The sequence below is a fragment of the Colobus angolensis genome, unplaced genomic scaffold (assembly GCF_000951035.1).
Source record: "Colobus angolensis palliatus isolate OR3802 unplaced genomic scaffold, Cang.pa_1.0 Scaffold154, whole genome shotgun sequence".
NCBI lineage: Eukaryota > Metazoa > Chordata > Mammalia > Primates > Cercopithecidae > Colobus > Colobus angolensis.
Window position 1 is genome coordinate 5432570 of NW_012114644.1, and position 15079 is coordinate 5447648.

General features: G+C 46.8%; 1 protein-coding gene across 1 annotated transcript; it reads right to left on the bottom strand.

Annotated features, from left to right (window-relative positions):
- Positions 1–400: 400 nt before the first annotated feature.
- CEACAM8 (carcinoembryonic antigen-related cell adhesion molecule 8) lies at positions 401–13984 on the bottom strand. Its single transcript, XM_011936596.1, has 7 exons — positions 13964–13984; positions 11933–12002; positions 10715–11074; positions 7126–7404; positions 6471–6725; positions 3021–3022; positions 401–436 (listed from the first exon to the last, which is right to left on the bottom strand). Exons 1-7 carry the CDS (start codon positions 13982–13984, stop codon positions 401–403), a joined length of 1023 nt encoding a protein of 340 aa, XP_011791986.1.
- Positions 13985–15079: the final 1095 nt, after the last annotated feature.

Below are 15079 nucleotides of genomic sequence, written 5' to 3' on the forward strand. Positions count from 1 at the left end.
TTGTTGAGGTCTGTGGGAATGGAGAGAATGACGCAAGTGAGAGATGTTAAGAAAGGATCAGAAGACTTTCATAGTGTATTGAATCTGGGAAACAAATGAGCAGAGGTTGGGGATAATTATGTCTAAGAGACAGTGGGGTACAGGAAGCATGCAGACCAGGGAAGAAGAGACCTGCAGGAATTAGTGCTGAAAAGCAGGAGTTTATTGGGAGGAGGAGGAGATCCAGTCCCAGTATACAGGTCTCTCTCCCAAGCATGGCAGTCAGCCCTGCAGGAAACAGGACAAGAGGAAAGGCCATCATACCTGCCAGTCTTCGTGAAATGCAGAAACTACACCAGGGCTACTATGTCAGAGCCACCCTGGCAAGTATTCCAGTCATGATGCTGACAGTGGCCCTAGCTCAGAGGCCAGGAGAACTTCCTTGCATTTGAAGCATCTGTCATGGAAAGAAAAGAAAAGAAAGAATGAAGGTGATGCCATTTTACAGTGGGGTACCCAGGAACCAGCTCCTAGCATGAAGTAGTCTCTACTTGTTTTTTCAAGGAATACATTATTTTTTGTGGGAAGCTTGCTGGGAGGTGATTAGCCATCTGTATTCTTGCAGGGTTTTTTCCCTGTCACCATGTTTCTAGGCTGGTGATCAGGCTTCTGCCAATTTCATCCTGGCCTTTCTTTACTTAGATATTTTTGAAGGCTTTGTGATGTGAAAAAGCTGATTGCTATTTTATGTGTCATTAGAAGTTTCCACCTTTTCACGGTTGCATCTTTTTCTCAGTGTCTTAGTTTTGGCAGGTCTCTATGGCAGGGAGTTGATTGACAGAAGGCCCAGGTCAGGGCATTCCAAATTGACCACCTCCTTTGCACAGAGACCTCTCTTTCCAGGGGCTCTCAGAAGGGGTATGGAAGCAAGCCCAGTATTATGAGACTCTGTTTAACTCTGACAGGTGACTGGTTGGAGGATGCCCCATCAGCCTTGCCTTTCTTAACATCTCTCACTTGCGTCATTCTCTCCATTCCCACAGACCTCAACAATTGTTCAAAGTCCTGCTTGACTCCCTGTCTCCAGTCTTCAAAATCTTCCTTGTATATGACTGTCTCATTACCTTCCTAAAATCTAGTTCACTCACCTACTGAAGAATCTAAAGGGGCCTATTCTGGCATATTTTATAAATTCACATTTCTTCTCTTTACTTCCTTTTCTTTCTCCTTCACAGGAATCAAATCTGCATCGTGGTCTGAGGGCTCTCCTGGGCTCCTCTCACACCTGCTCCACTTTCCCTCACAACTGTTTTTCCTAATAAATTATCTTGCATGTCTAATCCCATCTTGGTTGCATCTCATTGGGTAAAAACTAACATACTTGGTTTGATTCTTTGCACTTAGCTTTTTTTCTCTCTCTTTCACATGTAGCCAGTAACCATGTCCTCGTGTTTTCTGTGTTGCCTCTTTTTTAAATATGTGTGTGTATTTACATAAGATACCTTTTACACACACACACACACACACACACAGACACACAGACACATAACCTTTTGCATCTGTTTCTTTATTTCTATTGGAACCGTTTACTTTTGGCCCTCACCAGTCAACTCAGGGTGATTATTAATGCTATGTTAGCTACTGTTGAGGGGCGCCTGCTATGGGCCAGGCCCTGTGCTAAATACTTTACCTGTATCTCATTTGTTTTATACAATAACCCTGTCAGGTAGACATTATTTCCATTTTACAGATGAGACGACAAAGGCTTAGAGTGGCGAAAAAACTTTCCTGATGTCATATGACTGGTGAGAAGTAGACTTGAGATTTGATTCTAGGACTATCCAACTTGAAGCTAATGATAATAGTAGTAATATACCAGCTAAAATTTATGAAACATTTCCTCTGTGTGAGGCATTTTGCTGAAGGTTTCATTGATGATTACATTAAACCCTTAAAACCATGCTATGAAGCAAACACTGTTACTGCAATTTTCAGTTGAGAAATCAGAGGCTCAGAGAAGTTAAGAATCTTGTGCAAGAAATTTGTAACTGTAAACTCTTACATTATAAAAGAGGAAACATCTCAAATCAACAACCTAATTTAAAACTTCATGATATAGAAGAAAAACAAACTAAACCCAAACACAGTGAATGGAGGAAGTAATAAGGATTAGAGTTGATATAAATGAAATGGAGAATGGAAAAACAGTAGAGGAAATCATTGAAACCAAAATTTGGTTCTTCAAAATAAGATCAACAAAACTGATAACCATTAACTAGATTGACTAAGAAAAAAAGAGAGAAGATTGAAATTGCTATACTCAGAAATGAAAATGGACTCCCAGCATGGTGGCTTACACCTTCAATCCCAGCACTTTGGGAAGCCAAATTGGAAGGATTGCTTGAGGCCTGAGGTTTGAAACCAGCCGGGGCAACATAGGGAGATCCTGTTTCTACAAAATTAAAAAAAAAAAAAATCAGACAGGCATGGTGGCATGCGCCTGTAGTTTCAGCTACCTGGGAAGCTGAGTTGGGAGGATCACTTGAGCTCAGGAGGTTGAGACTATAGTGAGTTGTGATCACACCTCTGCACTCCAGCCCAGGCTAGCCTAAAGAATGAGACTCTGTCTTTCTCTCTCTCTTGCTCTCAAAAAAAAAAAAAAAAAAAAAAAAAAAAAAAAGAAAGATGAAAAGAAAATGGAGATATTATATATCAGTTCTAGAGAAATATTGTTTACAAAAATACTATGAATAACTGCATGCCAATAAAGTGGATAACCTAGGTGAAATGGACAAATTCCTAGAAACACAAAAAATCTAAATAGACCTATAAGTAGTAGGAAGTTTGAATAAAAATTTCATTTGACAAAATTCAATATTCTTTGTTAATAAAAGCATGCTAAGTATGACTGGAAGGAAACCATCTCAGTATAATAAAGGCAGTATATGAAAAGCCCAAGGCTAACATCATACTCAATAGAGAAAGACTGAAAGCTTTCTCCCTATGATCAGGAACAAGACAAGGATGCCTGCTTTTGGCACGTCTGTTTAACATAGTATTACAAGTCCTAGCCAGAGAAGTTAGGCAAGAAAAAAAAGAAAGACTTTCAGATGGGAAAGAAGAAGTAAAATTATCTGTTTGTTCACAGATAACTTGAACTTCTATGTAGAAAACTCTAAAGATAAAAAAACCTGTTAGAATTTATGAATAAATTCAGTAATGTTGCAGGATACAAAATCAACGTGCAAACATCAGTTGCATTTCCGTATACTAACAATGAACAATCTAAAAAGGAAATTAAGAAAAAAATTTAATTCACATTAACAGCAAAAAGAATAATAAAATACTTAGGGATAAGTTTAACCAAGGAGGTGAAAGGATTGTATTCGGAAAACTAGAAAACATTGCTGAAGGAAATTAAAGACAACCTCAATAAATGGGAAGACATTTTGTTTTTATGGATTGGAAGACTCAGTATTGTTAGGAGGACAGTACTACCCAAAGGGAGCTACGGATTCAACACAATTTCTTTCATAATTCCAATGACTTTTTTTTTTTTTTTGCAGAAAGAGTAAAATTTATCCTGAAGTTCATATGGAATTTCAGGACTCAAAATAGCCAAACAATCGTGAAAAATAGAACCTTGAGAAAAAATGCTGAATCCTGATTTCAGCATTTACTACAAAGCCATAGTAATCAATACAATGTGGTACTTGCATAAAGGAGGACATAGAAACCAGTGGAATGGAATAGAAAGCCCAGAAAGGAATGCTTGCATATATGGCCAAATGATTTTTGATAAGGGTGCCAATACCACTGAATGAAGAAAGTGTAGTCTTTTCAACAAATGATTTTGGGAAAGCTGGAAATCCATGCAGAAGGATGAGCTGAACCTTTACCTGACACCATACACAAAAAACTAACCCGCAGTAGGTCAAAGACCAAATGTAAGAGTAAAAACTATAAAACTCTCAGAAAGAAACACAGGGAAAAAAACTCCATGACATTGGATTTCACAGTGGTTGCTTGGTTATAACAACAAAAGCATAGGCAACAAAAGAAAAAATGGGTAAGTTGAACTTCATGAAAATCAATAACTTTTATATATCAAAGAACATTGTCAAGCAAGTGAAAACACAACCCTTGAAGTGGGAAACATATTTGCAAATCATGTCTGATAAGGGATTAATTTTCAGAATATGTGAAGAACTACTACAAATTCACAACAGCAAAAATCCAACAACCCAATTAAAAAAGGACAAAAGACTGGCTGGGCACGGTGGCAGTGGCTCACGCCTGTAATGCCAGCACTTTGGGAGGCTGAGGTGGGTGGATCACAAGGTCAGGAGATGGAGACCATCCTGGCTAACATAGTGAAACTCCGTCTCTACTGAAAATACAAAAAATTAGCCGGGTGTGGTGGCAGGCGCCTGTAGTCCCAGCTACTTTGGAGGCTGAGGCAGGAGAATGGCGTGAACCCGGGAGGCGAAGCTTGCAGTGAGCTGAGATCATGCCACTGCATTTCAGCCTGGGCGACATACAAATGGCCAATTAGCACATGCAAAGATGCTCAACATCACTAATACTTAGAGATATGCAAAACAAAACCCCAATGATGGAATACCTCAAACACATTAGGATGGCTTTGATTAGGAAAAAACCACACACACACAAACAAGTGTTTTTAAGGAGGTGGAAAAATTGGAGCTCTAGTGCACTGCTGATAGAAGTATGAAATGTTATAGCCTCTGTGGAAAATGGTATGGCTGTTTCTCAAACAATTAAGCAAAGGATTACCATTTGATCCAACAATTCCACTTCTGGACATATATGCAAGAGAACTGGAAGGAATTTGAACAGATATTTGTACACTAATGTTCACAGCAGCATTAGTCACACAACAACCAAAAGGTGGAAACAACCGAAAAGTCCATTGAAAGATAAGTGGGTAGAAAAATGAGGTGTATCCATACAATGGAATGTTCTTCAATCTTAACAAGGAAGAAATTTCTGATACATGGTGCAAAATGGATGAACCTTAGAAACATTATGTTAAGTGGAACAAGCCAGACACAAAAGGCGAACGGTTATATAATTCCATTTATATAAGGTTGTTAGAATAGTCAATTACATAGAGACAGAAGGAGAATGGAGGTTACCAGGGGTTAGGGGGAGAAGGAGTAAGAGTTACTGTTTATTGGGTAGAGAAATTTATTTAATATGGTAAGATGAAAAAGTTCTGGAAATGGATGGTGGTGATGGTTACACAACACTAAATTGCACGCATTTAGTGGTGGCCGGGCGCGGTGGCTCATGCCTGTAATCCCAGCACTTTGGGAGGCCAAGGCAGGCAGATCACCTGAGGTCGGGGGTTCAAGACCAGCCTGACCAACATGGAGAAACCCTGTCTCTACTAAAAATACAAAATTAGCTGGGCGTGTTGGCGCATGCCTGTAATCCCAGCTACTTGGGAGGCTGAGGCAGAAGAATTGCTTGAACCCAGGAGGTGGAGGTTGTGATGAGCCGAGATCGCATCATTACACTCCAACCTGGGCAACAAGAGTGAAACTCCATCTCAAAAAAAAAAAAAAAAAGAAAATAAAAAACATAGTTAATGGTCTCATGTAAAATATATATATAGTGGCTGGTAGTCTTACCAGCCACTATATATATATGTATTTAGCCTTACCTAAATACACACTGGCACTGCCCCTTCCCTCCCATGCAGAACCCCTGTGACTGAATCTCCCTATGTCTCCAAGTGTGCATCACTCACTGTCCTCTGTGCTGTGCCCACAGCCTCATGCAGCCCATGACTTCAGAGCCAGGACACAGCTGAGAAGTCTTCCTGGAGGCTCCCTGTCTTCCCATTTTTCTGCAGCCTGACTTGGGGGAGGTTTGGCTTCAACAGGCAACTTGATTTAGCCAGATTTGGGACAGGCCACCTGGGCACCTTCTCCATACACCCCGGTCACTCCCCAGGTGTCACCAGGGGAGCTGGGAGCAGAGATGGGAGCAGAGTCTGAGCTGTTCCTCCCTCATCCAAGGGGCTTCCTCCTCTCATTTGGAGAACGTGGCTTGTTTCAAAGCCTTGGATGTTTCTTTTAGCTAATGGCATAGGCAAAAGAAAACAAAGGGGTAACAGAAATATAGGGGGGGGCCATGTGTTGGTGACAAAGAAAAGCAACTTGACCTTGAGGACCCTCCTTCTTTCCCCTTTGTGAAGCCCTTTCCACGACATAGGGCTCTGGGGCTGACGAAGGCCCCTTCCCACATTTCTCAGGTTAGCCCCAAGGTCAGCCAAGAGAAATCAGAAAAACAGGCAGAAGAGACTCTGTAGAGATGAATTGGGAGGGTTTAGGAGAAAAACTGGGGATTTGCTTGTGCCATTGGACACAGGCTGGGAATAAAACTTTTTTTCTGGCTCATCTCTGAAAGCCAGATAGACTCTACCAGAAAACATACTGCCAATGCTCCAGGGATCCACTTACCAGAAACTGTGATCATCCTGACTGTGGTCCTGTTGCGGCAAGTGGCTGAGTTAGTGGCGTGGCAGGCATAGGATCCGCTGTTCTTTGCAGTGATGTTGGGGATAAAGAGCTTTTGTGTGTGTTGCTGGAATGTGCCATTGACAGACCAAGAATACTGTGCCGGTGGATTAGAGGCCACATGGCAGGAGAGGTTGAGATTTACCCCTGGAAGGTAATAGGTGTCTGAAGGGGAAATGTTGGGGGCATCTGGGCCATCTGGAGCAAAGAGAATAAAGCCACAGGTGATATCATCAGAGGGAAGGGGAAGCTCCTGGTCTGTAGAAAGGCCACAGTGTCCCTCTGAGCCAAGCTACAACCCTAAACTCCCAACCAAACCCCTTCTGTGTCTACTGAGACAGAGTCCAAGACATTTACCCGTTTCTCCCATCAGAAGATGTGGACCCCAAGTCTCCCATGACAGGGACACCCCCTCCCCTCTTATTCTTGGTTGAGGCTGGGCCTACCCATGTTTGCCTGGGGTAGAAAGTCATGACCAGCTGGGTGTCTAGGGGTGGGGATCTGCATCTTTGGAGCTGAGAGGGACTGAGAAGCCTGGCCTCTGGCTGTGTGGATTTGGGCTGGCGGCCTGGGCCACAGAGGAACAGAAGATACTCACAGAACACATTCAGGGTGACTGGATCACTGAAGTTCACACTCACTGGGTTCTGTATTTCACACTCATAGGGTCCTGCATCATTCCTTGTGACACTGAGTAGAGTGAGGGTCCTGTTGCCATTGGAGAGCTGCAGCCTGGGACTGACCGGGAGGCTCTGACCATTTACCCACCACAGGTAGGTTGTGTTCTGAGTCTCAGGTTCACAGGTTAAGGCCACAGCATCCCTGTCTTCCACGGGATTGGAGTTGTTGCTGGAGATGGAGGGCTTGGGAGTCTCCGCTGTGCAGAGAACAGAGAGAAGATTGTCGTGTGTGGCACCTTTGATTCCTCCACAGGCATCTTTCAATCAGAGTTGGCATCTCCCACCTCTCAGCCTACTCGAGTCCTTAAAAGCCCACGGCAGGTGTGTGTGTCACAAGACAGACGCACGATGATCAGGGCTCAGAGACCATGAGGCCGCCTTCTCTGTGTGGGAGAAGCACAGACTTTCTGAAGTGTGCATTAAGCAGCAGCGCTGGGTTGTGAACACACACAGGACGGGGAGTTACAGATCCTGGTGCCTCTTCTCATCCCTCCCTGACCGGCTGCCTGCCTAGCGCACCTTGGGGTTCTCACCTGGAACATATAGGTGCTGGGTCCCTTCCAGCTTCACAGTCCTACTTTGCCCCTTGAGGTGTGTTTTTGAGAGTTCTGTTTCCAAGAACATTCTAGAGATGGGAGATGATGGGACTTGCCATTGTCCTTAATTCCTGAGGATACTGGGTAGCCTGACCTGGGACTGGGTATTTCAACAGAAATAACACAGGGGAGCCCAGGGGCAAGCCTAGAGGTTGGTTCCGTCATCAGGCAGTGGAGCCACAAGGTAGGGCAGTGTTTCCCGGGTGTTTCATCGTGTCGTACTTGGGCCAGTGAGCTCTAAAGATAGAGCAGAGTCCAAGGAATGCTCTAGAAGGAGTGAAGGGGACAGGCAAGAGCAGGTGGCTTTGGAGCAGAACCGTGTTTCCTTTCCTTGGTTTTTAATGTCCCTTCTTTCCCTGCAGAGGGCAGGTGAGGAGCTGTGGATCCTCCCATAAATACATGTGGACATTTGCAAATGCAAACTGACTGGTGGGAAGGGGGAGCATGAAGTGCTGGAAATCTGGCTCTCATGGACCATGGGTGTTTGACAGTTATGAGAGAAATTTGGGAAGAAGTTTTGCAAATATTTTCTCCCATTGGACACTATGCAAAGTGAAATAAGTCACTCACAGGATAGATACTATAGGATTCTACTTACATGAGGTTCCTAGGGTAGTCACACTCACGGAATCACGTAGTAGAATGGTGGTTGCTATGGGCTGGGAGTGGGTGGAATGGAATGTTGTTCATGGGTCTGCAGTTTCAGTTACACAGGATGAGGAGGTTCTAGAGATGTGCTGTACAGCTTCATGCCTATAGTTCATACACATTGAGTATTTCTTATACATATGGCTTAGGAACAAAAAGTATTTTGAATTTTTTTTTAAATTTTAAATTTAAAAATTTTTTTAAATTTTTTAAAACTTTTTAAAATTTTTGAACATTTGCAGTATACATACTGGTTTTCTCAAATCTGAAAATCCCAAATCCAAAATGCCCCCATGAGCATTTCTTTTGAGCATCACGTTAGTGGCCAAAAAATGTGGAATTTTGGAGCATTTCAGAGTTTGGATTTTTGATGGTCAATGTGTAACTGTAATTTGCTTTTTAAAATTTGTCAGGAGTTCAGATATTATGTTCTGACTACAATCAAAAACAAAATTGGAGGAAACATGAAATTTTTTCCATAAGTAGAAATTGCTCTTAATTGTCCACAGATCTAAATCAATTGGTGGGAGGAGTATTTCTCTTGATAACAAAATAAGGTTTAGGCGTCCTGTGAATTCCAGCAGGATCACATTATGCTCAAAGGAAGATCCTGAAGTACGCTTGAAATTAGCAGCTCCCAGGTAGAGGGAGGCACGTGAGTACTGTTAGGAGGACACAACCGGTCAGAGAGGAAGTCTTAGGTGTGTCAGTTCCATAAAGGGAGGAACAATGCCAAATTAGGAGAAGGGATGTGTGTTATGTTAGTAAATTTAGAAAGCTCCCTGCCCCTAATTCCTATGCAGAGTTAGGCAAGATTGAGAGGAACCCAAAACAGGCATGTACAATGCTGTCTTCATTTTCTCTTGACCTCAGGAGACACAAGTAGAGTTTGATTAGGTTTTTGCAAATTGGCTAGAGTCTAAGTGAAATGCCAGTGGCTCATGCATCTCCCCACCCGAAGGACCCCATTTATCACAATGATGCCATCACGAGGACACAGATGTGTGTGGAACAGGTAGTAAACCCATCAGACAGCACCTGCCTGGCCATCCAGGATCTAGTCTCTAAAGAGGTTTTGGATCATTCATTCTCTCGTTCATTCCCTCTCTCCTTCATGAGAGAATGATCAAGTGTGTGTCACATGTTGGGCCTGTCCTGGTGCAGGGTGTGAGTGGGGAGAGAAAGCAAAGTCTTCTCTTTTGTCCTCCCATGGGAGTGCCAACAACACATCAGGAAACAGGATTTCAGTTTCAGTGAGTGGGGTTAGGATCTTAGAGGGAGCCTGGACATTTCTTGCACCGGCTCTGACAGTTGGGGCAGGTGATTTAGTTCTGGACAAATTAATCAGTTGTTTATTTGCTCTCACTTCTCTGAGCTTTGGATGCCCAGGAAGAAAGGATTTGAATCAATGGATGACCATGGGGTCCATGGAACGCAATAAGCCCTGCTTTCTTGTGGAAGAGAGGATGGAGCTGTGGCTGGAGAGAGACCTCATGTGACCCTGATCTGTCTCTCATGTTTATGTGACCCTGGTTCAGTGACTGTGTCTTCCTGTGCCTCCATTTCTTCTCAATAATAAACTTCTATTAAAATAAATAATAGTCTCGTAAGCCTCCCAGGCCAGTTGGCTGATGACCTAAGAAGCTTGCCCATCTGCTTGCCCATCTGTCCTCTCCACTCTGAGTCTCAGGCGAAGGACAGACTCTGTCCTTACCCAGGCTCTGGGTCTGAGCCCTGGCTGGTGAGCAGCTCCAGAAGCCACAGCCCTTGGACGGCTGGTAAATCTTTGCTCCTAGTTGGCCCTGCCCAGGAGGCCACAACCCAGTGCTGGCACAGGTTCCCCGGGGTCACCTGGAGTCAGGACCCTGGGACAGGGGTCTGGAGCAGGGGCATCCAGGGATGAGCTTCTCTGTGAGGATCCCAGGGGCCCCTCAGGTCAGGCCCTGACCCAGTTCTTTAGTCTTTCTCAGGCAGGTCCATGGGGAGGGCACGGGGTGCTTGGCTGAGACTGATCTCCTCCTGCTGAGCCCCCGCCATCAGACTGTCCTTCCTCTGCCGCGAGTGTCTGCAGGGTCTGGATGCAGGAAAGGAATTCTGATCTGTGGAAGTCTATCTTCCCTGTGTGGGTCCTGCACTACATGTCCAAACCCTAAAGTGGGATGTAATGCAGAGTGGGACACAGGCACAGCCCAGGCCTAACAATCCTGTGTGTGTGAAGTAGAACTGACCTCCCAACACCCAGAGGTCATGGGGAATCACTCACGATGTACGCTGAATTGGCCAGTTACTTCTTCATTCACAAGATTTAGCGTTATGACTTGTAGGGTGTAGGATCCTGTGTCATTTCTGGTGACGTTCTGCATCAGCAGGGTTGCATTGGGGTATATTGTCTCTCGACCGCTGTCTGCAGGCCCTGAGATATTTACTTGAGTTGCTATTACATATCCTATAATTCGACGATTGGCGTCCACCATTTCCCCTTTGCACCAATTGTAGCCAAGAGGGTCCTGGGGTAGATTGTGGACAAGTAGAAGAACCTCCTTCCCCTCTGCAGCATTGAATGGCACAGCTTCAATAGTGAGCTGGGCAGTGGTGGGTGGGTTCCAGAAGGTGAAAAGTGAGGCTAGGATGGGGTAGAGAACATCAATCAATATTACAACCTATGTATTGGAGTGGAAAAATGGGGACTTCTGCTTTGGAGTTTGTGGTTGTGGTTGTGTGTGTGTGTATGTCCTACTGAGTCAAGGTCAGCAGCCCCCATTTCTTCAACACCTCTGACCTTAGCATTTCCCTGTGTGAAATCCCCTTCTTCAGGGTTCTTCGCGGCTCCCTCCCCACTGCCCTCAGATCCTGCTCACATCAGGTGTTTTGGGAGACCCTTTCCCTGACACCTCCTCTAGAGACCCTGGGTCTTCCCTTTTTGACCTTTCCCTGCTGTGTTCTCCAGGGCTTTTGTCAGCACCTGACCTCACTTTCTAGATCTCTTTGTGTGTCTGTCTTCCTCCCTAGGAGAGTGTGAGCTCTGTGAGGGCAGGGATTTGTGTGATGTTGGCTGCACCCCAGTGCCTGGGACAGGCTGCAGACTCCTGTGGATGAGCTCATGAGCATTCCCAGGGCCCTCTGCTTCCTGGGGTTTATTTGCCAATGTCTGACATTGTTGGCTAAGGACAATGTTTCATACCCTGGTTATGCTTTTATTTGAAGTGTCATCTGGTATGGTTATTATTATCATTTTTCAAAATGTAGCAGCCAGTGATAAATTAACCAGGAATATGGAACACTTGAGATGTTCCTGCCTCTCACCAATTCTAGTTCAATGTGATTTTCCTGTTGTGACCCCTGCCCCCTCTTGTGTCCTCTCCTCTGTTAAGGCTCCAACAGAAGCCTTCTGTTCCCTCTCAGAGCCCTGTCCTCCCCAGGACACCCCAGCCAGTCACTGTGCTTCCTCCTCCTGTCCTCTCCCAGGAAGTCATCTCCTCACCTGTGAGCAGCAGCCCCTGCCAGGGGATGCACCATCTGCAGGGAGGGGCTGAAATGGGCCCCCATGGTCTCTACTGCCTGTGTGTTCTCCTCTGTGGAGATGAGCCTGGGATCCAGAAACTTTCTGAGCACGGCTGTCAGCTGTGCTGTCCTTCCTCCTCCTGTGCTGAGCCTCTTCCGGGGGCAGGAGCACTTCTCAGGCTCATGGACGGGGTCTATGCCCAGGACACTTCTCTGTCCCCTCCCCTCTCAAGTCTTGCCTCCTTGTGCCTCCTTTCCCTTTATTTTCTGTCTGTGTTTCAGGCCCCTGGGAATTGCTGAGGCCTCTGCCTCCTTCAGCAGTGATTCTCTCACCCAACCTCTACACACACTATGCCCAGACACACACACACACACACATACACACACACACACACACACAGAGAAAAACACACACAGACACACACACACACAAAGAGACACACACAGACACACAGTCACACACACACCCTGTAGGTTGGGTGAGCACAGCCCTGGGCCCTTAGCGTCCTGCAGCCCATGTCTCCAGGTCGGGTGCACAGTCGCTTCCCCTGCCCTCTCTCTTCCCCATCTGACTCTTCCCTTCAGATCAGGAGGTCGGGGCTCCGCAAGGACCCTGTCACAGGGACACCACCACTGAGCTTTGGGGAGGTGAGTGCTCACTGGTGAGAGGGAGGATCCCTCTCTCTCATTGTGTCAAGCTTGGTTGCAGCTTCCAAGGATGGACATTCAATGCCCTGGATATCCCAGAGGGAACTGTCCTTACTGGTGGTGTGCAGAGCAAATAATCTCTTACGCCTCCCGAGAGAGAGGGCTGTTCTGGTTGCTCAATCGGAGGCTGTGGGCCTAGTGGTCACCAGGGATAGGTATCAGCCATTTTCTTGCTCTCTGGGTTCTTGCAGCTGAGCTGGGGCTTGGGCCTTCCATGTTCTCTCTGACCATCTTGGGTGTCCTCTGTTTTCGCCTGGCTGACTGTGGTCACCCCACCTTCCCCATGGCCAGTGCAGCAGGAAGTGGGGAGTTGCTCAAGGGCCCCACAGGACACTGCTCTCTGAGATCCAGGAGAGGGAGCCTGGGACACAGCAGGGGCTCAGAGCTGGAGAGACTCATCCCAACTTACTCTGCAGCCAGGATGGGCTCAGCCCTCCCCATGCTGACATCCCCTGGGGTCTGTCCTAAGGGTTCGGACCTGGTCAGGCCCCTCTGTGTAGAGGAAGGATGGGCAGTGGCCGGAGAGTCCGTCTGGGGGGGACGTTGCTCACACCTGAGAGGGCAGGTAGGGATGGGCCATGTTCTGGGAACAAAGAGAGCTCATCCCTTGCCCCCAGGTTGTGTACATGAGAGAGCTCTGTCCTCCCTCCTGGCTTCACGAAGGACAGCAGGGGGCAGGTGGTCACATCCCAGATAGTGCCTGGGCGTGATCATCACATACTCTTTGAGCTTCCTGAGGTGCAGAGGGAAGGTCACAGGGTGCCTGGCTATTCCCCAGAGGCACTGTGGGCCCTCAGGCAGCTGTGGTCCTGTTTCAGTGCTGGGCTCAGCCTGTCATGCCCTAGAGAACAGGACAGATGGAGCGGGGGTAGGGCATTTAGGGAGCAGTCACAGAAAGAATTGATGAGGATGGAAGGAGATCATGAGGTGAAAGTGCCCAGAGTGGTGTGACGTGCACCAGCGCTGCCCTGGCAGATGCTTTTTTATTTATTTATTTATTTTTTAGACGGAGTCTCGCTCTGTCGCCCAGGCTGGAGTGCAGTGGCGCGATCTCCGCTCACTCTTAGCTCCGCCTCCCAGGTTCACGCCATTCTCCTACCTCAGCCTCCCTAGTAGCTGGGACTATGGGTGCCCGCTACCATGCCTGGCTAATTTTTTGTATTTTTAGTAGAGACGGGGTTTCACCGTGTTAGCCAGGATGGTCTCGATCTCCTGACCTCGTGATTCGCCCGCCTTGGCCTCCCAAAGTGGCTTTTTAGCTGGACCCCAGGGAAGGGGAGTGGGTGTGTGGGGCAGGAGGTACCTGCAGAGGGAGCGGCCTCATGCTGGCGGCTGCCTGGCTGCAGGGAGGAGCTGATAGAGTCTGTATGGAGAGCTTGGAGGGTAAGGAGGACGTGGGCTGGGGTGCCCTGTGAGGGTGGACCCTGCTTGGCTGTGGGTTCCGCTGAGGGAGGTCAGCAGTCGCTGGGAAGGCTCCAGGCTGGAGGGACTCTGCCACCCTCTGGGGGACTGAAAGGGAAGTGTGGGTGGCCGCAGACCCAGGCCAGGCTGCCTGTTTTATTCCACATGGATCTGCACATTTCACGCGAGGTCACCCACATGTTATGTCAGAGCTCCATCACGTTCCAGCCACATGAGTCCCAGTTTCTGTGGCTGCAGGTTCACTGTCCGCCCTCTTTCACAATCACATGTCCCAGACACAGATTTGTGTCACCTGTGAGTTTGTGTGCAGTGGACTGCACTGTGTATGCCCTGGGGCAGTGATGTCTGCGGCTGAGCACTGGTTGGAGGTTTGGGAGCAGAAGAGGGAGGTACAGGGTGGGAAGATCAGTGTCAGGGGAGCAGAGAGGGAGCAGGGACAAGTCATCTTTATTTCTTACTCCCAGGGGACCAGAACTCAGGACCCTGACTCTGGGGCTCAGCACCACACCCTGTTAGTGTCCCTGGGTGTCGCGAGTGCTCATAATTTTATGTTGTCTTGGATTTTTTTAAGTTGTAAGTTTAAGTGCCTTATATCAGAGGCAGGGCTTGGTCACCATGACAGTTTTCAATACTGTACCCCGTCCAAATGGCTCCAGTTGGTGGCCAGAGATGAAATCTTAGAGGCATCTCTCCTGCTTAATGTGTTGGGCTCCCCTCTCTCAAGCTGGTTCTTTTAAAAGGACAATTCTGACCTTTTTATTCTTAAATTTAAAGTGACCACCTCTCAGTCACAGCGTGATCTCCTGGCCCCAGTGCCTGCTTTAAACGAACTCAGTCAATAAACCTGTCAGATAGCATCCTGGCCCCAGTAAAGCCAAGACCCACAGGTCCCTTTTCTTTCTTCCTCCCTTTCTTTCTTCCTCTCTTTCCTTCCTTCCTTCCTTCCTTCCTTCCTTCCTTCCTTCCTTCCTTCCTTCCTTCCTTCCTTCCTTCCCTC

Coding starts and splice junctions, on each gene's coding strand:
- CEACAM8 (XM_011936596.1), bottom strand. CDS start 13,984: ATGAGGCCGCTCCCTCTGCAG. Junction 12,003..13,963: donor TGAGGCCGCTCCCTCTGCAG/GTACCTCCTGCC, acceptor CACAGGCAGTAG/AGACCATGGGGGCCCATTTC. Junction 7,405..10,714: donor TGGCCAATTCAGCGTACATC/GTGAGTGATTCC, acceptor TTCTCTGCACAG/CGGAGACTCCCAAGCCCTCC.